Here is a 21,822-nt window from a genome sequence, read left to right on the forward strand (position 1 = left end):
CTATTGTTTTGTCTCAAGATTTACATAAGTTATGTTTTTATTCTAAGGCATTTTAATAAAAATTATCATTCTAATTGTTTAACACAGCGGTGACGTATTTATTATAAATTATTTATCCGTGCACATCATTTTTTTTTTATTAATTTCCACTCCTGATCTTTAATCTAAACCGTTTACCTCTTCTTCCCCTTGGAATTAAATCAAGTCCCGCCGTATTTTTCCTCATTTCTGAAATCGTTTGACTCTTATACGTCACGACATGGAACAAACACTTTCATGCCGACTTTAAATAGCCTAAATTGACTAGGGCCTTAATGTTTTAAATAACATTATAAAAAGTACTGCAACTTAATGACATCATTTTAGAGCTCAGTGATACATAAATAAATCAATGCTCTGTAAATCAACATGTTATATTTGGAAGTTTGTTCAACATCATTTCATAAGAAAAAACACATTCAGCACAGATTTATCAAACATATAGACAAACCAGAAAAAAAGATGTAAAACACAAGTACACCAAAAATTCAGATGGTGGCACTGTAACTCTATTAACAACAGTGAACCAGAACAGAAATGTGTGAATTACATAAAGTATTAAGCACAATTTTGGCTTGTTTAAACTGTAAATAGAGCAGCAAGAGCATCTCTTCTTCAAACACAGAAAACATTAGACGTGAGACTTTTGAATACTGTGGCAACATCTTGTTTACTCACTCCTAAAATGGCTGGCACCTCTGTAATTTTATTTTAAGATGCTGCACAAACAAGACCGATTCATTTAACTGTCACCAAAGACAGGTAAGTTTTCAAACTGTAATTTATGTATCAAAACAGAAATATGTAAAAAAAAAACTGGTAAAAATTGGTGGGCAGACATGGTATAACACAATACAACAGCAAACTCCATTCATGTTCATTTAACTGAAATTTCATTAAATGATATTAACTTCCATGAATGAAAATGAACCCTAATATCAAAATACAAAAGCACCACATGTCAGGGTAGAAACTAAGCCCATAATTATATTACATTTTTGACCTTGTGTATAGTAGTAATAATTGTACAAATGGCACTGCATTGAACAAAGTTCAAGAACAAGAACATCCACTCTGTTGTCTTCGCAAACAGTCAATACATCATCTTATTCATTTTTAAACACCAAAAAAGTATTTTAACGTGATCAACTGTACAATAAATGACACTGTCAAACATTCCCGACTGCCACACTGAAAACTATCAGGTCTCGCATGGATCAGGCATGCTTTATGGTGTATTTGCCTTTCTGGAGCTGTGAGATGTAGAGTTTTGACTTGCTCCCATCGACCCGTTTGAACCACACCTCATCCTGATTGATTGTAGTTATTACAGCACTGTGTGAAAGAGAGACAGTGGAGAAAAATAACTCACAAACTTCTGCAGAGAGATCAATACGGACTTGAGTGTATTTTAGAGCTGGTTACTCAAATCTCTCACCTTGTGGGGTACTCGTCTTTCTTGTCAATACAAATAGCCTGACCGCGGCCGAACCAATCGCCGTCGTAAAACAGGCGTCCATCTTCAGAGCGTGCGCTGTGTTGATGTTTGTCACTCTTTGAGGATGCGACTACATCGAAATGCAAAATTCTATTGTTACGATTATAACCATTTATGGACATGTGACACAATGAAGCAATCAAAAAATTTTGATGAAGCAATTTCATTACATGTGATGCTTCATGTTTATTTGATGGTAAATCTAAAGTCATTTTTATATTAGAGAAATCTAATTCATGCAATGCCCTATTGTATAAATATGATCTTACCATCGGTTTTAGCTCTGAGGGGTCCTAATGTTGCCATGGCCTACAAGACATTGAAATTATACATCATTTAAATAACAAAGCCATTTATTCTTTGCACAGAACTAAAATAGCAACAACCTTTCTGATAGTGGTCCAATCCTCCAGTATATCCAAATCTTGCAGCATATAAACAATATATGGGCGTGTCCGTGTTAAGAAACATACTGTTATTTAAGCAAATCAACATTTTAGGATTATTCAGCAAGGTGCGGTAAAGGATATCTGACACAGCGACAGGCTTTTTCTTTTTGTCTGGACTGAATGGATCTTTCTTCTTGTTTTTTCTCGACTGTAACTCATCATTCCAGATCTCTGTGGATGAAAGATTACAAAGACAGCATAAATAACACCAAAGTAGAAGTGGGAGAGCTAAAACTGGATTAGCTATATTAAGCATTACAGCACCTGAGGTAATATCTATGCTATGACGGTCTTCTTCCAAACGTCTGATCTTCTCTTCCAATTCACTCTGAACTGTATCGAATAATAGCAGTTTCTCGCTCTGAAAGAGACGATGCGAAGCGATTAAGAGGGTACTTTATAAAGCATCGTCTTGTAACTGGCAGACATTTGGGAATTTAAACTTCAAAATGGTTTTAATACATCTTAAAATACTGACCTCCCAATGCTGGAAGGCTGCTTGTGTTTCACAGGAATATTTATTCTTCACTGAATCCAAGCACAGCTCTCTGTAGATGCCTGCAAGTATAAGTTTGACAAATGATGTGTTTAGAAATATGTCCCCTGTATGTATTTGCAGAAACACACGCTTAAATAAACACGTTTACTGCACGTTTGGTCAGTACATCACACTGACCTGCAACTTTAGTTCTAATTTGCATATTCTCCTGAAGTGTGGCAAGAGGCTCCAGGTACTCTGGGGCTTTTCCTGACATCACTTCCTGGAGTTTGGCATCCACTTGATTCAGGCGCTCTTTGTATAACCTGATTAAACAGATGCACATGTTTGAAAATGCATATTCATGTATATAACATCGCTTATGTGTAATAAATAGGAACAAAAGATAAGTATACGTACTGGTCTTTGAGGTCAGTGAACTGTTTTTCAAGATTGTTCATTTCGTCAAGGCATTCTATTCTTCTCCTTTCACAGTCTTCATCGTCCATTTCTGAATTGAAAGATATTTGTTAAAAAAATGAATGAATCAAAGGCAGTATTTGACGTGTCAGCTGACTTTATGCAACATTACACATACTATAATGAGTACAAAAATAGCTGAATTACTCCATAGTTGTTGCAGATTGCTGATGTTTACCTGAACTTTCTCCATCCTCAGAGACAGACGAGGTTTCGGTTTCCTCATCTTCTGAACTGCTCCCATCTTGCTCTGCGAAATCCACCTCCATGTCTTCATGGTTGCTGTCTTTCTTCTCTCTAGCGTGCACTGGCATTATACACAGATAACCGAATAAATCTACAGACCGTTTTCTTTGAAAGTACTGCTGACGATTCAAGATATGCCAAACGTGTTTGTTAGCTTAACGTCACTGTTAAAATGCTAAAAACAAAACAGAAGTCAACATGCACCATGCTAACAAACGCTTAAATCCTGCGGAATAGCATTATTTGTAGTTCATCCTGGATCTAATAATACAACTTAACGGATCGCTGATTTTATTAAGTCCCTCTATCTGATATTTTGTCGCAAAAAATCTACGTTTAACTACATTAGCCAAAACAAGCTCCACTGTGAAACGCAGAGGCTCTGGCGCGGAATATGCGCTACTGTAGAACTCTGGGGTTTGTAGTTTTTTTGTGAAAAACGCTCCATCCGGCATTGCTAGTCTTACCAGACAAATAAACTACATTTCCCATTCGTCGTGGGTTCTGTACTCATGGCTTTAAAATAGGCTGAATAAATCTATCGACGATAGGACGAAATGATGTCATTTAAAATAGTTATAACCTTGGTATTAGTTTTTATATTTTATTCTATAAATTATTTGTAATATCAGACACTTTTAGACCGTCTCCCACAAACACAGCTTATTTTTTATTAATTAAATACATTTTTCTATATTTATGTTTTCCGTATTTTCCTTAGGTTTTGTAGAAATACAGTTCAAAGAAATAATATTATAACATTATTATAAAACAAATATAGTGTGTCTTTATTAATACAAATACAAAACTTTTTAAAAGTTATTGGTCAACTGTGTGCCGTTGAGTTTGACGCTGTGATTGTGCCTCATATGACGTCTGAGCGTTGAATATCTCTGGCATCGATGAAGGTGTTTGTGTTCATGTCGCCGCGTTCTCCGCCATGTTTGCAGATCTTCAGAGAGGTGTGTAGTTCACAGAGGAGGGCTGCCTGCTCTTTTTCTTTTGTCCGACCTCCTCTGCAAAAATGCACCCCTCGCCAATAATTCATCACGTTTCCTCACGAGCCGTAACACCGTTTGCTCCGTGAGTCTGTCAGATCCGCCCATGACTGAGGGAATTAACTGAAGATTAACATTAGCTCTTCAAAACATCTCGGAATGTTCTCAAAAAAACCTCATGGAGATGTCAGGAAATCGACACAGAAAGTGCTCGACCCTAAAAAGGACGTGCTGACAAGATTGAAACATCTGAGAATCGTTATAGGTGAGAATTAACATTTCATTTTATTGTGATTGTGCTTGCATAGAGCTAGCATGCTAGATATGGATGTGAGAATGGAGCTCGTATTATTTTGTAGTTTTAAAAGGCACGAACAACAATTTATGAGTTGACAAGTAAAAAGTGTGTCTCGTTTGTATGTTTATTTGTATTTGCAATTGTGTTTGTTATGATCTGTCATGTAAGTTAGCCTATGCCTTTTAATTCAAACCCAATCTGACGTTATATATTTGACGGGATACAAACATACGTTTGCATAAAGTTCTGATTTATTTTTGATGCAGTTTTATTTTGTTTATTGGTCTCGGTGTCAACAAGAAATATAAGTTGTAAAACTTTACAACAATGTTGTATGTGTTAACATTGGTAAACGTATTAACAAACGTGAACTAACAATGAACAATACAGTTTTCAGCATTTTGTAAATGTTTGTTAGTTCATGCCAATGCAATTGTGCATGTACGTTCATTATGGATTAACTAATGTTAACAGTTACAACTTTTGATTTAAAAAGGTTTTCTAAATGATAAAATGAACATTATGTTTAAGTTTTTGTTATTTGGTGTTATCTTATTCATTAACTAATGTTGACAAAAAGTTATTGTGAAGTGTTACCCTAAAAGTTATTTTGGATATATATGATGTTTCATGCTCGTTCAGCTGTGATGCTTGGTTTATGCTATACAAGGTGAAATGCCGGCCTTTTAGTGTTTGAAAAGTTCAATTGAGCAGCAGTTTGTTTGGGTGGGGTATAGCAAAGATTTGATTCTTCAGGACTGGGTGTAACATCGCTGAATACCAGAAATAAACCAGCACTTCCTCTGGGATTGGTCTAGGAAGTCACAAGCAATACATCTCAGGATTGCTCTTGAGTTGTATGGCTGTAACGCTCCACACACTTCCCGTTGAATATTAGACGTGAAAACAATTTATGTAACACCACAGATTTCACTCTGTGAATGTGCAGTTGCTTTTGTCCTCGGCGTGATTTGAAAGTGTCATTTGAAATGTTGGCTTCAGCTGTTACCGTTTAATCAAGACCCATTTTCCTGTATTGCTCTGTGTGGTATTTTCTGGCTTCCTGGTACCATTGTGTTGCTTGCTCTGCTTTGATGGTTGTTTTGAAACCGAAAACTATGTGTTTCTTTGAATGCCAAGGAAACTGCTTCATTGTATTGCTGCACGATATTCAAGAAAAATTAGATAAGCGACGACTTGACAAAAGATGCGATTTACATGGTTCGGCAATGCTTTAAGTTGGTAAAAGTTGCTATAATACGTTATTTTGCTTTTACACTACATGACATGTTTCGCATTCTTTCTAATCGCTGACCATCTTTTGCATGTCAGAGTATGCATACTCACACATGCACAGACACAGGCACTAACATTCTCTCTGCATTGACCTGAACCTGCTTTGACTATACACATAACTTTTAGAAGTGCTTAGTTTTCAGTTGCGAATCATTGCAATTTGCAATGTTTCACACATTTTGATTTGTGTGCAGCACTTTTTATAGCAACTTAGTTGACAATCGTTGTATCAGGCCAAATTCTATACACGCATGTTATCATTAGATCGTATAGTGGGAAGTAATGATAAATATGGGGCATTTTTTCACGATTTGTCTCGGAGATGTCCGTGATTTTTAAAGTGGCTTAGCATTCACATATTAAAGAAAATTCACACCATCTATCTTAAAAAAGAACTGTGCTCAGTTAAGCGTTTGTGCATTGTTGGCCCTTCGGAAGTGTAATTTAACAGATGGGTGTGTACAGAGAAATGGCAGGAGCACTGATAGCAATTTCGGGAGATAACATTTAAGAACAAGAAGTTATATTCAAATGGTTGAGCTGAGTAACTGCAACTTTTTGAAACAATTTCCTCCAATGTAACGGTATAAGGTATAAAGTATATATACAATTAAATTAAATGTATAATAAATATTTATACTTGCAGTTCATTGACAGCAAAGTTTGTCCTGATTATTAAGGCCTACACTACATGAATGTTCCTGTGTTTATAAATCTGTAGCATGCTGGACTTGAGAAATGCTGATCAACAGTAATATTTTATGTGAAGTCAATCTTTAAATGGGTTCTCGACAGATTGCTACATGCTCTCTCGTAATTTATGATCTAGCCCTGATTTTATTTGAGGTTCTTGGTGTGAATGTCTTTACGGTATACATTTTATCTTTTAAGGGATGGTTCACCCAAACACTCAATGCTATTCAAACCTGAATACATTTCTTTGTTCCGATATGCACAGAAGAATATATTTTCAAGAACGTTAGCAATTTTCAGTTCTGGGACATCATGAGTAAGAAAACATGATGATGATCTCACAAAATTAGATATTTTAAAGAATTTAGGAAAACAAACAATTCTGGGGCACATCTAACTACCATCTATTGTTTCCTACTATGGTAGTCAATGATGTTCCGGTACTGAAAATGAACATTTTTTGGGTTAACTATCCCTTTAAAGACGAGGGCCATTATCTTGTGATTTTGGTTTGCTGTCAAGCACAAGAGCTCTATCTGCAGTGTTCTATTTTAGTTCACAAATATTTCCAACAGCCAGCGTAAGCACCATCCGTCTGCCTGTTCTCTCTTCTGCACTGCATTTTCAGCCAAATTTCTCTTCAGTCTGTCTCTTCTTGAAGCTAGAGCTCTAGAGCTCACTAATAATTATTTATCCTACTGGTCTGTATCTGTGTGGAGGTACTTGTTGAGCAAGCCGTACTCATTCAGTGCTTATATGTCATCCTTGGCCCACATGTTTATCACCGTTGATCTGTACCAGGGCTTGTATCCAGCTCTGTAAACTTACTGCAGGCACTTGACTGATGTCTTTAGTCATCATGGGACGTAGGGGCTGGATGCGGTATAGATGATAAGTGGAGCTGGACCACAGACCGGATTTATATTCATGCACAAATATTAACTGGCATGCTGAGATGCAGTTTACATAGACATTGCCATTGGTGAAGATTTTCTTAATGTTAACTCATAATATTGGTTTAGCATGAAATTGACTCAATTTAGAGATAGCTGATATCTGCCCTATACTGATTCTGAAGATTCAATTAAAATGTCTAAATTATCTATGTCTATTAATTCATATAATGACTATAAGGCCAAATTCCCCACGATCACATTTTTCAACCTTTAGTTAGTGTGTAATGTTGCTGTTAGAGCATAAATAATACCTGCAAAATGATAAAGATCAAAGTTCAGTGCCAAGCGAGATATTGTCTTTAACGGAATTCGCTTTTCAAGGACTACATAGAACGGCTGGAATCAGACTACAGCCCTCTACTTCCCAGGTACATGATGTCACTATTCCGAGTGCTCTTAATAACCTCTGCCCAAGAGAATAGGCCAAAAAAGGGCAGAGGCATTCCTTAGAGAAGAGGAAGAGCCCCTTGAGTAGTGTTCAGTTATCAGAGATTGTAAACATTTGATTGAGCTACGTGCTAAACTACTTTCACTTTCATCACAGTCATACAGCTGGTAATACGAATTCAGCTACATACACTCTAAGAAAGCAAACGATCAAATAACTTTGTGACTTTAACATCGGGTGTGAAAGCTGTTCTGTGTAATACAGTGATATTGTCTGTGTGTGTGTGTGTGTGTGTGTGTGTGTGCGCGCATAGCCTACCTCAAAACACAAACGTCCTTTGAAGTCCAACTTGCAAATGTGTCATGGTCGTCTGCTTGTTTTATTATCCAACTCGGTTCCAATATAAAAAGGCAAAACTAACGCTTCTGTTATTAATGTTTATTAATATAACTGGTCTGATGCCAATCAGTCCGGTGTCATTTCCCGCGCCATAGTAGGAAAAATTGCGATCCTAACAAAGACTGATGTTTGCACATGCACTAGCAGACCTCCGTTACACTTCGATTGATCTGCATGTTTTTAACTGATGAAGTGAAGTTGATGTAATTGTTACTGTTTATTGCTAAAAGCCAAAGCTTATGAATACACCGAGAGGGAGACTGACCAATCACAACAGCCTGAGAAGCGGAAGCTCGCTGATATGGTATGGTTGGGACATCTTCACCCATACACTCTAAGCGGGGAACCAATCACGACAGACCTGGTCAGCTTTACCAATCAGAGCCTTTCGGAAGGATGGACTTTATATAGACCGGAAGAAATCCAGTCATTTTGTGAGAAGAGGGATAGTGGTCAATATACTTGAAATATGTGAAATATACAGCGTTTTTTAAATTAAAAACATGAACATCCATTGTTGAACACCCAAAAAAACATAATCATAGCCTCTAAAACAGCTATAGACAGTGTTCTTTAATATTGATCAACAAACTGATGATGTTTCTAAACATTTTCTTAATGCATATTCATTGTGTTTTCTGATCCTCTTTTCATTGACAGGTTAGACGATAATGTGAAAAAAATCTGATGCCAGTTATTGGCAGATATATTGGTGCATCTCTTGCTGCTTTTTACAATAGCTGGCATAAATTAGAAAATACATCATTAAAGGAGTATTCTGATTGTAATGTGAATATTACAGACTGTATGATTTAGTTTGTAATATGCTTTGTCTATACATAATGATGCATTTTTAATGTGGTTGATTTATGAGATTAGTGCAAGGGGGGAATTGGTTTGACCCCTGACCCATCCATTCTCACCCTGACTACAGTTCTGTCATGTAGTGAAATTTAATTAGTGACTCTTTGTAAATGCCTTTACACTTACCGCAACACCACCCTGTTATCCCTAACAGCACGTTTGACTCTTTACGAACATTTACCAACAGATGATCAGATGATTAATTGCATTTGTTCATTACAAGTATTGCTTCACATTAAATAGTTAAATTGAAATATTCATGTTTGTTATGTAATACAATGACATTCATGCATATAAAGTGTATACTTTTTAGGATGCTAAATACTGTGTATACTATTCTGCGTTGGCATATCAAGGTGCTTGACTTCGGGTTGATTTATTAACCATTTTGCTTGCGAGCAATACGCTTGACCTCAGGTTTTTCCAGGGAGACTCGGCTTAATTGTTCTTGAAGTTGTTTTGGAAAAAGCTGTAGCTCACTGACTACTTGGTAATCTATTCGTTGTTGTGTTTTTGCAGAAAATGCCGAGCCTCTGGAACTCAAGCACCTTTTCGAGCAGAATTACTCGCACATCTACTACGTGTTTTTCGAAAACTTTGTCACCATCGAGGTTAACTTGAAACAGAAAGGTAAGAACCTGGTATTTTTATCTCATCTCTCATCAGCTGTGGAAAGTCTTCTAAAAATGTTTTAACCTCAAGATTTCCAGCTTAATGTTTCTCGAGGAATGGCTGCGTTGTTTTCATTCCTTGACAAACGGCCTGCTCTCTGTGTACACACAGTCAGAAGTCTGAATGTTAAGGAGCCAAGTTTTGATGTAATGGTTTGTTATGGCAGAAATGAGCCAGCCCTCAGTTACTCGTGCTCAGTCACACAGCCTCATTATGTCTCGGAACACTGCACTCTTGCTTATTGAGTATTCAGAGAACTGCTCGCTGGTTTTGACCTCTCGTTTGAGGCACAATGGCTGTGTTTTAAAACCTAATGTGCTGCCTATCTAGACAGCATTTTTTTGCTATCATGGCCGCATGTAAACTGAATGTGCCAATCATATAGTTTATTTGAGTCAACAATGTTCTACTGTATTTCCTTATTCTTGTTATTGCATACAAAAACTATCCAAACTAATCGTATGGCAAATATTGTTCATTTCTCACTACCTAGATTGCACAAGGATTGTTTTGAGCTTGTCTTGATGCCACATGTGTGGACCATGTTTTCATGTACAACAGACCAGATACGTTATCCTTGTTTGTTGAGCTATTAATAGCGGTCCTCTGGGTTTCTGTGAACCCTTGCTGATTTTCTCTGTTTTGTGTTCCTTTTCTCTTTTCTGTAGGTCACAAATCGCAACGAGAGGAGCTTGATTCGATTTTGTTTATATTTGAGGTAATTATGTTAATAAGAGTTTAACGCATTTATTAGATCATGCAGACATATTAACAGGTTTGTGAGAGTCATCTGCTCATACTGGCATGGGGCCATGAGATCGTTCAGCCAACATGTAATGTTTGCGTCTTTAATGAAGTATAAACTCGCAGACACATAGCTGTTATCACGCACTGAACAGGTGTTTTCTGGCCGCACCCAACAGCACTCGCCCTTGAGTCATGCATAAGCCCTCTCTCACCTCGTATGCCCTGCAAGTTTGTGTTTAGCAGACACATGGATGTGTATTTAAATCCACTCCCAGTATTAGACAAGTGTGTTTTCTGGATGCTGGAAAACTATTGCCACATTCCAGGCTGTTGTAATGTAAGAACGCCAGACGTGTGTGTTTTCACACCACAATTTTGTAAATGTTAATACAAATTACAAATATTTATACACTTATTTTCGAAACCAAGAGAACATGTGATGATAAAATTAATAGCTTAAATAAACTGTATGTTGTTTTTGGATGAAAGCGTATGCAAAATGCATACATCTAAATGTCATAACACTTGTGAATCAACTAATTTCTTGTTTCAATGATTGACATGAAGCCATTATATATGGACATGCAACATACTACAGTTTTTTTCCTCTTGCAGAAAATCTTACAGCTGTTACCCGAGCGAATTCAAGGAAGATGGCAGTTCCACAGCATAGGTAAACAATTATTTTTTTGTCTACCTTTCTTAATAGTTTGATAAAGCCAATGAGGCTATAAAATATTATAAATATATAATATAAAGCTTTCCTGTGGCATAGTGGTTAGAGCACGGCGCTAGCAATTATGGGTCATAAGTTGGATCCCAGGGGATTGCACATAGTCAGAAACAAATGTATAGTACAATGCAATGTTAGTCGATTCGATGCAGCGTCCGCCAAATGCATAAATGTATCTAAATGGATTAGATAATAAATATTTTGGTTCAAGAGTTTGTCACTTTGCTTCTGGTTGTTGTGCTGTCTTGAAGTCTTGTATTGGAAGGTGGTCTTTCCTTTTCCTCTGCTGCAAAGTCTGTTAGCAGAAGGATAGACAGATCACCAAGAGAAACAGAGATTGCCATGGATCTGAGGCCCAGACATACCCAGATCTGACCGAGAACTCTGACACTGCACTTTAATAAACAACATGTAGACCTTTTTTAACATAAGGTGTCAATATGTACAGGCAACATTGCTCAGTTTTATCTGTTGTGTCTTTTCATAGGTCTCATTTTGAAGAAACTGCTACACACTGGAAACTCCCTAAAGGTAGTATAAATATCATATGAGATTTTAAATTATACATTACTTACATTTTGTAGCATCTTCGGAATTTATTCTGATTGCTTAGTTGTGGGTATACTGCATACATAAATGTTCACAGACATCTGGTGGATGTTTATAATAATTAAAAACATTTGACACTTTAAAACATTATTTAATCTTTCAATGCATTAATCTTACAGATTGTCTGGTTCTGATCATGTGTTTCTGTGTGTTGTATAGATCCGCAGGGAAGGTGTGCGTCTGTTCCTGCTTTGGATGCAGGCTCTACAACACAACGCCCTAAAAGAACAGCTCTGGATCTTTGCCTGTCTGATCCCAGGATTCCCAGCACCGCAGTCCGAGCTAGGCCCTCGCACCCTGGATAATCTCATTAGCCCTCCTCTGAACCTTCAGGAGTGTTAGTAATTTTAACTGCTTACGTCTTGCTGGAATCTAAATTAAAACTTAACAAAGTGCAAGCCGCGTATAATTTATGTGCTTGTACAAAAAGTAGCCATTCGAGAATGTACATGCATAAATATTGCATTATATGCTAAATAAAATAATATAAAACATAGCATTTTATAAAGCATGCATTATGAAAATGAATGTGTTAATTAAATACAGTATCTATTTTGCATTCTACACTGTTTAACAGTTTTTCTCTTCTACTACAGCCCAAGTCACTCCAGAAGAGATAAGCCCCCTGGTGCCACCCCAGTCCGGAGATAAATCCCAGGAAGATCTAACCGGTTACTTACTGGAGGCTCTTCTTAAATACATGGTAAACCAGGTACTCCCCTTCTCCTACTAACCCTGCTTAAGCTGATGCTAACTTGTCCGGTACAGACCTGATGCTTACGCTGCAGAAACCTGCTGGAACAATCATACATGACCCTAGATCTGCATGCGGTTGATTCAAGACACCCTCAGCACAGCCGTCCGGACCCTCGCACGCCCTTGTGCTACAGTGGCTGCTCTGCTTCAGACCCTCCCTAACACAAACAACAGTACCACGCGCTGCCTGCCTCCACCAACCCACTTTTTCATCAAAAAAAACTGACTGCTGTATTCCTGTGCATGTGCTTAGCTTGTTGTGTGCTGTCTGCTTTTACAGGCAAAAAGTCTGGAGTGGAAATGTAAGGAGAATCACGAAAAGGGGTTCGCCTTCCTGTTCGCCAATTTTAAAAAGTATTACCTGCCCCATATCTTCCCCAACTTCTCCAAGGAGACCAGTTTGTACAATCCTATTCTGGGTAAGGCTGCATGAGAAAATGCTATTTATTGCAAAGTAAATACGTGGAAGATATTGATAACAAAGCTACATTTGTTGCTCAGAGATCTAATGTGTATGTCGGTCCTGTTTTTTAATAGATGTCCCACCAATGAGACAAAAGCCTTACTACATAGTTTTAAAAAGAGACCCAGAGACCAATGAAGCCTTGTACTGCACTAAAGAGAACTTCCTCAATGCCAGAGTCATATTTATCCGCTGGCTGGTGTCCTTCTGGCTGGAACCCAGGCCAAACACAGGAACACACATCCCTGGCATGGAAGGAGAAAGCGTGCCAAAGAATATACAGGTAACGGTTGTACAAGGTTCCTTTAATAAGCTTTTTGCAAATTTGGAGGTGGTGATACAGACTAAATATTGGAAACTGTAAGGTTTTGGGTTTGAACCCTGCATAGATTCTTCTATATAGTGTCTCTGATTCAGATCGGAATGGTCAGATGTTATATTGTTAAAGGGGTCACATGTACTGTAGAGGTTTTTCTGTGTCTTTGGTGTGTTGTAAGTTGCCCTTACATGTATTAGTCACGAAAAATTGCAAAAATGAAAGTGTCGGAACTAAAGATTCAAGCCAATGCTCACCTAGACCTGCCTGAATAGCCTCGTGTAACCACATGATGTTCCAAATATGGTAAGAGACGTTACATTTCTGTCACACGCTTGCGGTATTTGACCAATCACAACGCACAGGTTAATTGGCCGATCAAAGCACACCAAGCTTTTCAGAGCCATGAGCTTTGTAAAAAAAGGGTTAAGTTTTTCCCTCGGAAGTTGTATACAAAGTTAACATCTCGGTCATTTATTCGTTGTAGTTATTTATTTATTTTTGTGTATTCCTCAAACTTGCAATTTTAGCAGCACGGAAATAGCCGATAAAATAGATCATTTTTGCATTATAATTGCTTTTTTAAGAGAGCGGCAGCAGGCCTAGCTGCCCGAGAAGATGTGGGACCGAGACGTGACTCTCTGGATGGGGTAGGGGGTGTCGAGCCGGAGCAGTCACACTCCAACACCAGCACCCTGACCGAGAGAGAGCCCAGCACTTCCAGTCTCTGCAGCATAGATGAGGAGCACCTCACCGACATCGAGGTGGTCCGACGTGTCCTCTGTTCCTCCAGAACCAACGTCAACTTCATCACGGAGATCTTTCGACAGGTAATTCTCTCATGAGGACAAAGAGCTTTTAAGAAGAGGAACAGAGAGCTTCTACAAATATAAACGTCCTATGAACAGAAATGAGAAGTGTAAGCCGTATTATAGAAGTCGGTGAAGAGAGTTCTTTGTTCAGATTTAGGAAACGTTGTTAATTGATGTTAACAAAGAGGAACAGGGATGTATCGGAACACCGTGGCCTTGTCGAATCATGTTAAACACAAATTGTTTATATATCACAGCCCACGTGTTTAAGATCTCGAAAAGTCTAAAATCTTTGGGGTACGAATCTTTAAATACGCCAACATATTTCAATGTTGCAAAACAACCTCTCTCATCTTTTTAGAAATATTTCAAGGAAATAAGCATCATAGAGTCTTTTCGAGTCACTTCTCTCTAAAAATATACAAACTGAATATAAACAATTGTCAAATCCCACAGGCCTTTCTGCTGCCCATGTGTGAAGCTGCAGCCATGCGTAAGGTGGTACGGGTGTATCAGGAATGGATTTCTCAACAGGATAAGCCTGTGTTTATGAGAGAGCCAGAAGAAGACCGATTCTCAAGCCAGCTGGACTCCACCAATGAGCAAAGAGCTGACAGAGAGAAGGAGGTGAGAAAAGCGAGCAAAAAGCAGGCTGTTAATGGTTTTATTGGAACTATAAAAGTATTGATGTACCATCGCTGTACCTCTGTATGATGTCGTAAGCAAACTTGCAGCTCAATTTGTTGAAGATATTTGCATTTACGCATTGGTCAAAAGCTTTTATTTAAATCGACTTACAGTGCATTCCGCTAACACAATGCTCTACCAACTTAGCTGGAGGACATAATTGTTTTTTACCCACTAATGCATAATGTGTTCGTGTTCGTAGGATATGACTGTGTCCGTTCACAACCGAAACTCTAATTGGTGCAGGAGTAGATCATCTGACACCGAGATGCTGGAGCACAACGTTCATGCTGGTGTTCAAGCAACACTACAGGTAACCACAGTACTAACCCTTACACATCAATCTTCTGATTCACTTCAAGACTTTATGAAACTGCATTCGCAACACCTGCAGAAGGAATAACTGAGGTGGATCGGAGTAGTATAGTTTACTCATCTTTACGCAGAATTTTGAGCCTTAACTCAGCTGTGTAAAGGGGACACCGTTAATCTAATGTGCTTTTCACATTCTCTCTTTTCATCCAGGCTTTCATCACCAATTCCTCAAATGTCTTCCTTCTCGAGGCTGCCAATGAGATGAAGACCCTTCTGGAGGAGCATGTTGACATGTGCAAGCGTGTGCTCAACATATACCGCAGTCTGGTCATGCATGAGACCATGAACCAAAAGAGCTGGTACAACTTTTTTTAATTAGAACTTGAGTCAGATTGTCTGTTTTAAGTATTCAGATGGAAATTAAATTCAGCATTCTGGTCTCGAATCTCTTTAATACAAAATTGTGAAATTAACCAGGTAGTGCTGTGTGTGTGTGCGCGTTTTGCTTCTGATTAGGGAACAGATCCTGTTGGTGTTGCTAAGGGTAACTGAATATGTGATGAAGAGACCTCCATCCATCATGCCTCATGGCAAGAAAAGTAACACATTATCGGGCCGATTGGCTGGGGCAATTTTTCAGGTACCGCTGGTGCTCACTACCATATAATGGCTTTAACAGGAACAGTTACCCCATAAATTAAAATTCTGTCATCATTTACTCGCACTCGAGTTCCAAATCTGTATAAATGTCTTTGTTCTGATGAACATAGAGAAAAATATTGGGAAAATGTCTCGTTGGGCAATTCAACTGTGCTGAAATAGGGGGAATATAACACCTAGTCCTATTGAACCAATCTTATTAAACCAATCTGAATATATAACCAGACATTTCTTGGCCACCATTAACTACCATAGTAGAAAAAATACTTTATACATTTCTGTTGAACACAAAAGAAGATATATTGAAGAATGTAGAAAAGCAAACGGTTCTGGGGCACTTTTAACTACCATTGTCGTTCACAAGCATTCTTCCAAATATCTTCCTCTGTGTTTATCAGAACAAAGACATTTAATCAGATTCGGAACAACTCAAGTGAGTAAATGGTGACAGGATTTTTATTTTTGAGTGAACTGTCCCTTTAAATATTGCACTGTACAGTTTAGCTTACACATACTCGACCATCAGTCATCCTGCTGTTTAGATATTTGCCGTCGGCCGTTGCAAAACCCACAAATCGATCAATCACGATTGATTTTGCTTACCAGATGAGTTTGTTGGTTATTTGAGATCCCTAAAAGTTCATTCTCTGTCTGCTCAGACTCTGATCGTGGCCTGGATCAAAGGGAATCTAAACGTGTACATCTCTCGAGAGCTGTGGGACGACCTGCTGTCTGTACTCTCCTCTCTCACATGCTGGGAAGAGCTGGTCACCGAGTGGTCACTTACCATGGAAACACTTACAAAGGTACTCGCTCGCAATCTTTACAACCTGGACCTGAACGAGCTTCCCCTGGACAAACTTAGCGAGCAGAAACAGAAGAAACACAAAGGCAAAGGTGAGAATTGATTAAATCACACAAGTGCCGCTTTACATCACCCTCACCTAGGTAAGAAATATTTCTTTGGTGATCTCTAGGTGGCTTCCATGAGGGGCAGAAAATTGTTGTGGATCGATCTTTCTCTAAAGGCTGGAGTCGAGACCTGCCGGGCCAGGCGGCTGTGATGAGACAGCGCAGTGCTACCACAGCTGGATCTCCAGGAATAGAGAAGGTCAGAAGCATCGTTAGACAGAAGACCGTGGGTAAGTCGGGTTATCAGACACCTCCTGTCCATTCCTTTTGAAAGTCTTTGTACTACAATGTTACATTGTTTTTATATCTATTTAAAATGTTATGTTTCTTATCTCAGGAATAGATTATGATGATAGATGCGATGTTTATGTTTATAGTGATAGATTATGTAAAGCAGGGCTATTCAACCTCATTCAAACTTAAATAGCTCTGACATAAAGTGCACAGGTCACTTCCTGTGTTGTTTTCAATGCTCACTGCTTTCTGCCATCACTCTCTTTTTTTCTGCTTCCTCCTTCACTCTTACCACTTCTAACACGTCATGTTCTTTGCCTCCGTTCTTTGTTTCCCTACTTCCTGTCTCACTCTCCGTCTGGTTGTTGTTCTCTCTCTCTTTCTCTGGGTGTGCGCGTGTGCCGTAGCTCTGCGTAGTTGCTCTACGGGGGACAGTTTGTTGTCCTCAACTTTTATCCGCAGTGCTAAAAGCGCACCTGTCCTGATCCACCCCGTACACCCTCTCCTGCCTGATTCTGTGCTCACTCCCCTAGCTGATGAGCTGTCAGGTAGAGCCCTCTACGCTCTTATCGGCACACTCCTCTCTGACCGCATCCATTTTCCCCAATGCTTGTGTTTGTCGGCGCAGTTTCTGTAGATTCGCATCCCTTGCATGTCTGGTGTTGTGTATGTGCTGGTAATAAATACTGCATGTGATATTGTGTCTTATGTACTTCTAGCTGCTTTGTGAGTTATCTCTTAAGTCTCTTGCATGTCTGTGTGTGTTACGAGGATGCACATTTTTTGAGTATCCACTGATTATATTTTTTAACCATCAGCTGGTTTCATGGCAGATCATTTGAGCTAAATTCTTTTCATTTTAGACAATAGCCCCATACAGTTGCCTGATTTTGATTCCTTTAAAATAATGTAAGGAGTAGATCACCTTCAGAATTAAAATTCTGTCATCATTTACTCACCTTGTTGCCATTTTAAACCTCTGTGATTTCTCTTTCTTCTGCAAAACACCAAAGAAGATATTTTAAAAAATGTTGGTAACCAAAGGCCTTTGGTCCCAATTGACTACTGTTGTATGGACACAAAACCAATGCAAGTCAATAGGGACCAACGGCTTTCTGTTACCAACATTTGTTTTACATATATTCTTTTGTGTTCTGCAGAAGAAAATTATACAGGTTTAAAACGACTAAAGGGCAAAATAATGACAACATTTTTATTTTGAAGGGGAATTAATATAATTATCTTAAAGCGATAGTTTACCCAAAATTCTGACTTTTTTCACCCTCATGTTTTTTAAAACCAGTATATGACTCTTTCTTCTGTGAAACACAAAAGAAGGTATTTACATGCAACGGAAGTCAATGGACTCCTATGTTGTTGGTTACCAACATCCTTCAAATATCTTTTGTGTTCTCTAGAAGAAAGTCATACAGGTTTGGAATAAGACTATGGTGGATAAATGAGAAATTTGTTATTTTTGGGTAAACTGTCCCTTTCATGCGTGAATAATACCTGATCAAATCTCCATTGTGAGCACCAGGTCTTTGAAACAACAGACCACATCTGCCAGCATCTGCTTCTGATTTGTATCAGTCTAAATGAAAAGCATCAGCTAAATTTGTTTATATTTTGGGGCATCCCTATTGTGTTTGTGTAAGGGCTGTAAAATTGTGAATAATTTATATCCAGAATAAAGTTTGTGTTTACAAAATATATGTCTGTGTGCTGTGAATACATTTTGTATTTATAAAAAAAATACACATACATGCACTTTTAAAAAATAAAAATAATAAACTTATATACATATAGCCCCGGTTTCACAGACACCGGGGTTTCACAGTAAGGCTAGTCCCAGACTAAAAGTAATTTTGAGTCTTTACTGAAAATAACTTCTATCTTAAAATATGTCAGTGTCATTGTTTTGTCTAAAGATGCACATCGGTAGGTTGTTTTTAAGGCATTTTAATAAAACCTAATTAAATAGTCTAAATTAACTAAGGTGTTGTCCTGACTCATTGGCCTTGTCTATGAAACTGGGCCTTAATATAATATCAATTATTGGTAAATATACATGTAAATATTCCTATAATGTATATATGTATATGCACGTGTATGTTTTGATGAATACAAAATTAACACATACAGTACACAGACATATATTATGTTATTACACTGACTTTTATTCTGGACGTGATGAATCATGATTAATCTCTTGACAGACATAGTTTGTATACGTGTCTGATTGTTTTGCCCAGCCTGTGAATCTCCACTATTATTCAACTTGCTCTTTGCATCACTTGAATAAACCCCTCTCACACCCAGGTCTTTTAAGAAAAACAACTTTTACAGGTTGTCTACCTTGTGTCTTGCAATGATTTTATTTGAATGTTTGGAATTTGCATTCTCAGTATGACTGCCGTTATTTATTTTTTGTCAATGTGAACAATTATTTATCTTGGAAGTTACTGCCTTATTTTGTTTGCTTGGGATTTGACATTTTCAGTTTAGTTTCTCAAGTTTCATTTGTGGTTCACTTAATGGGGTCATATGGCGAGAATACGTATTTTTCTGGTCTTTGGTGTGTTGCCCATGCATGGTTTAGACACGTAAAATTGAAAAAATTAAAGTGTCGGAACAAAAGATGCATTCTATCTAAAAGCAAATGCTCACACAGACCTGCCTGAAACGCCTCGTGTAACCACACCCTCACCAATCTACCTCGGTTTGTGATATGATCTGACTAAGACCGCCCAGATGTATACGCATGTAAGGTGGGCGTACCTGTCTGTACAATCACTTTGGAACCTGATGTTTCCGCGGTATGTGGAAATTACAGCATTTTTTCACCATAAATCGTGTATACACATGGCATTACATCTAAAACAAATGATAAAATTTGTTTTAGCCGTGTCATATGACCCCTTTAATGTCTCTATGTTGTGACTTATGTTTTTTATTGTGTGCTTTAAGCAAGTATTTTTTTGCATGTAAAATGTGGCCACAGTGGTATTGTACAGGATTCATTAAACCTCATGGGTGTTTTATCATGTCCAAGTAGGGCCGGACGGTATAACATCTAGTAGAGATGCTTTACAGTTTAAACTTGAATGTTTTGATATACTATTGCTGCAATAAAATAATTACTCATGCCATATTTAAGTCATACCGCCCACCCCTCCTCTCTAGATCTCTCTTGAATTCTGCTGTGCGGATGCTTGTGGCTTAACGTCAGTTTGCTCTGGACAGTATCGCTGTGTGCTTCTATTCATAACAAGTCTTTTATGTCATTTTTTTGCATTCTCCAACGTGCTGATCATTTTGTATTTATTCAGACCTGGAGGAACCTCCCATGGCTCAGCGCGGGCCGCGGACTCGCCACTGCTCCCAGAGCGAGGAGACTCCGTCGTCAGAGGTGTTTTCAGCCTCCAGTGACCTGGACCAGCCCCCTCTCCCCCGCAGCAGCAGCGCCTCTGACATCATGGAGCCCTTCATCGCCGAGCGGGTCAAAGGTGCACTTCCTGTCTCTGACAGTCCCTCTCACTCCACCCACTTTACCACCTCGGCTCAAACCGAGTCCCCTCACTTTAACCCGACCCCACAACCACCCCCCGACAGCCAGGCATCCCTAGAATTGGGCGAGAGCATCTATGACCACCTCTGCCAGATGCCAGGGCAGGATCCCCCATTTATTCCAGATTGGTCTTGTCCGGCTGTCGCTCCGGTCAGTCAGATCGAAGCTGACGGCGAGGAGGATGTCTTCAGTGCTTTCAGGGAGTTTTGTAGCAAAGAGAATTATTTAGAGGTGTTTGGGGAGAAATCGGAGACGGGTGCGAACGGCAGGCAGGTGCAGTTTGGAGGAAGTGGGGATTGGGCACTCGAGTGGGATAGAGAGATGGAGCAGAGCGAGAAAAGCTTGTATGAGTGTTTAGAGCAGTGCGATTGGGATTTAGGCGTTACCCAGAAAGGTGTCAATCAGGAGGAGCCGCACATCGTCCCTAGTGTGCATCCAGCAGAGGGCAGCAAAGTCACACAGTTACACCGGCAGAACGCTACGGATAGGGTCAGCGAGAGTGAGCTTAGTTCACAGCCGTCCCAAGTTACACAGAGGACCAAACTCTCCCATTCCGACCCAAAAAAGCGCCACAGCGGTGGGGTGCACGTTAGCTTCCGCCCGTCCACTGAGTCTGTGCTCTTTCACAACCCCTTGGACCCCAAAGAGGCCCACTGGAAGACCCGGCTTCGCCGTCTCGGCCACTTCCATTCGGTTGGCGGGAGCGGGTCAGCGCCGAAGGTCAAAGACGGGGTTGGGGAGGGAGTCATCTGTTGCGAAGTGACGGAGCGGGATAAAAGCTCCGCCAGCGGGGCAAGGCGTGGCAGGCTCGGCCGCCCGACTCTCCGCCCACGAGGGTCCCGCTCTAGGTCTCAGGAGTCTGGTTGCAGCCCCTCACGGCAGCAGCAGGCGGCGATGTTGGGTGGTGTGTATAAGTCTGTGGTCCATGCCCTCTCCAAACCCAAGGCCCAGGCGGTGTCACCCCAGCGGCACGGCAAAGCGCCCGCCACCGAGGCGCATCTGAAGGACCTGTATGCACACGTAATGGGCTATTTTGGAAGAAAAACATCAGGTGAGGACTTGATTGGCTCAATCAACATGGAGGATGTACAAAAAGTAATCAGCGCCTGTCCGTTTTCCCTGTTTCTTTTCTTGTGACTGTTTGATTTTTGCTGAATGCGGATTGAATTTTTTTGTATTTTCTTTTAAAGTAGCTCAATTTGACAAAATGACTCCCAAAAGATCAACGGTCTCCCACCTGTGGGACGGCTTCC

General features: G+C 39.4%; 2 protein-coding genes across 9 annotated transcripts in view; one reads left to right on the forward strand and one right to left on the reverse strand.

Moving 5' to 3' along the window:
• Positions 1-397: 397 nt before the first annotated feature.
• Positions 398-3,583, reverse strand: brms1la (BRMS1 like transcriptional repressor a). Its single transcript, XM_056767823.1, has 10 exons — positions 3,123-3,583; positions 2,885-2,975; positions 2,663-2,790; positions 2,465-2,544; positions 2,251-2,347; positions 2,068-2,157; positions 1,924-1,988; positions 1,807-1,846; positions 1,478-1,607; positions 398-1,374 (listed from the first exon to the last, which is right to left on the reverse strand). Exons 1-10 carry the CDS (start codon positions 3,256-3,258, stop codon positions 1,257-1,259), a joined length of 975 nt encoding a protein of 324 aa, XP_056623801.1. The 5' UTR covers positions 3,259-3,583; the 3' UTR covers positions 398-1,256.
• A 501-nt stretch (positions 3,584-4,084) lies between these two features.
• ralgapa1 (Ral GTPase activating protein catalytic subunit alpha 1) overlaps positions 4,085-21,822 on the forward strand; it is a 54,445-nt gene continuing 36,707 nt past the window's right edge. For 2 of the 8 annotated variants that reach the window (XM_056768430.1, XM_056768432.1), the window contains exons 1-18: positions 4,085-4,453; positions 9,602-9,712; positions 10,423-10,472; positions 11,117-11,174; positions 11,722-11,765; positions 12,003-12,180; positions 12,440-12,555; positions 12,880-13,018; positions 13,137-13,345; positions 13,966-14,208; positions 14,647-14,817; positions 15,080-15,190; positions 15,403-15,551; positions 15,709-15,832; positions 16,512-16,749; positions 16,830-16,994; positions 17,406-17,546; positions 20,331-21,620. In XM_056768430.1, the coding sequence (XP_056624408.1) occupies positions 4,348-4,453; positions 9,602-9,712; positions 10,423-10,472; positions 11,117-11,174; positions 11,722-11,765; positions 12,003-12,180; positions 12,440-12,555; positions 12,880-13,018; positions 13,137-13,345; positions 13,966-14,208; positions 14,647-14,817; positions 15,080-15,190; positions 15,403-15,551; positions 15,709-15,832; positions 16,512-16,749; positions 16,830-16,994; positions 17,406-17,546; positions 20,331-21,620 (3,643 nt within the window). In that variant the 5' untranslated portion in view covers positions 4,085-4,347. The remainder of the gene's footprint in view (positions 4,454-9,601; positions 9,713-10,422; positions 10,473-11,116; positions 11,175-11,721; positions 11,766-12,002; positions 12,181-12,439; positions 12,556-12,879; positions 13,019-13,136; positions 13,346-13,965; positions 14,209-14,646; positions 14,818-15,079; positions 15,191-15,402; positions 15,552-15,708; positions 15,833-16,511; positions 16,750-16,829; positions 16,995-17,405; positions 17,547-20,330; positions 21,621-21,822) is intronic. The other 6 variants (XM_056768428.1, XM_056768429.1, XM_056768434.1 and 3 more) reach the window with 6 other exon arrangements.

This window comes from Triplophysa dalaica, chromosome 15 (assembly GCF_015846415.1).
Source record: "Triplophysa dalaica isolate WHDGS20190420 chromosome 15, ASM1584641v1, whole genome shotgun sequence".
Classification (NCBI taxonomy): domain Eukaryota; kingdom Metazoa; phylum Chordata; class Actinopteri; order Cypriniformes; family Nemacheilidae; genus Triplophysa; species Triplophysa dalaica.

What these genes read in the sequence shown, in the direction of transcription:
- brms1la (XM_056767823.1), bottom strand. Translation starts at nt 3,258, where the DNA reads ATGCCAGTGCACGCTAGAGAGAAGAAAGACAGCAACCATGAAGACATG. An exon ending in ATTGGACCACTATCAGAAAG is followed by an intron (nt 1,847 to 1,923) that starts GTTGTTGCTATT and finishes AATGTCTTGTAG; the next exon opens with GCCATGGCAACATTAGGACC. An exon ending in CCTCAGAGCTAAAACCGATG is followed by an intron (nt 1,608 to 1,806) that starts GTAAGATCATAT and finishes ATTTCGATGTAG; the next exon opens with TCGCATCCTCAAAGAGTGAC.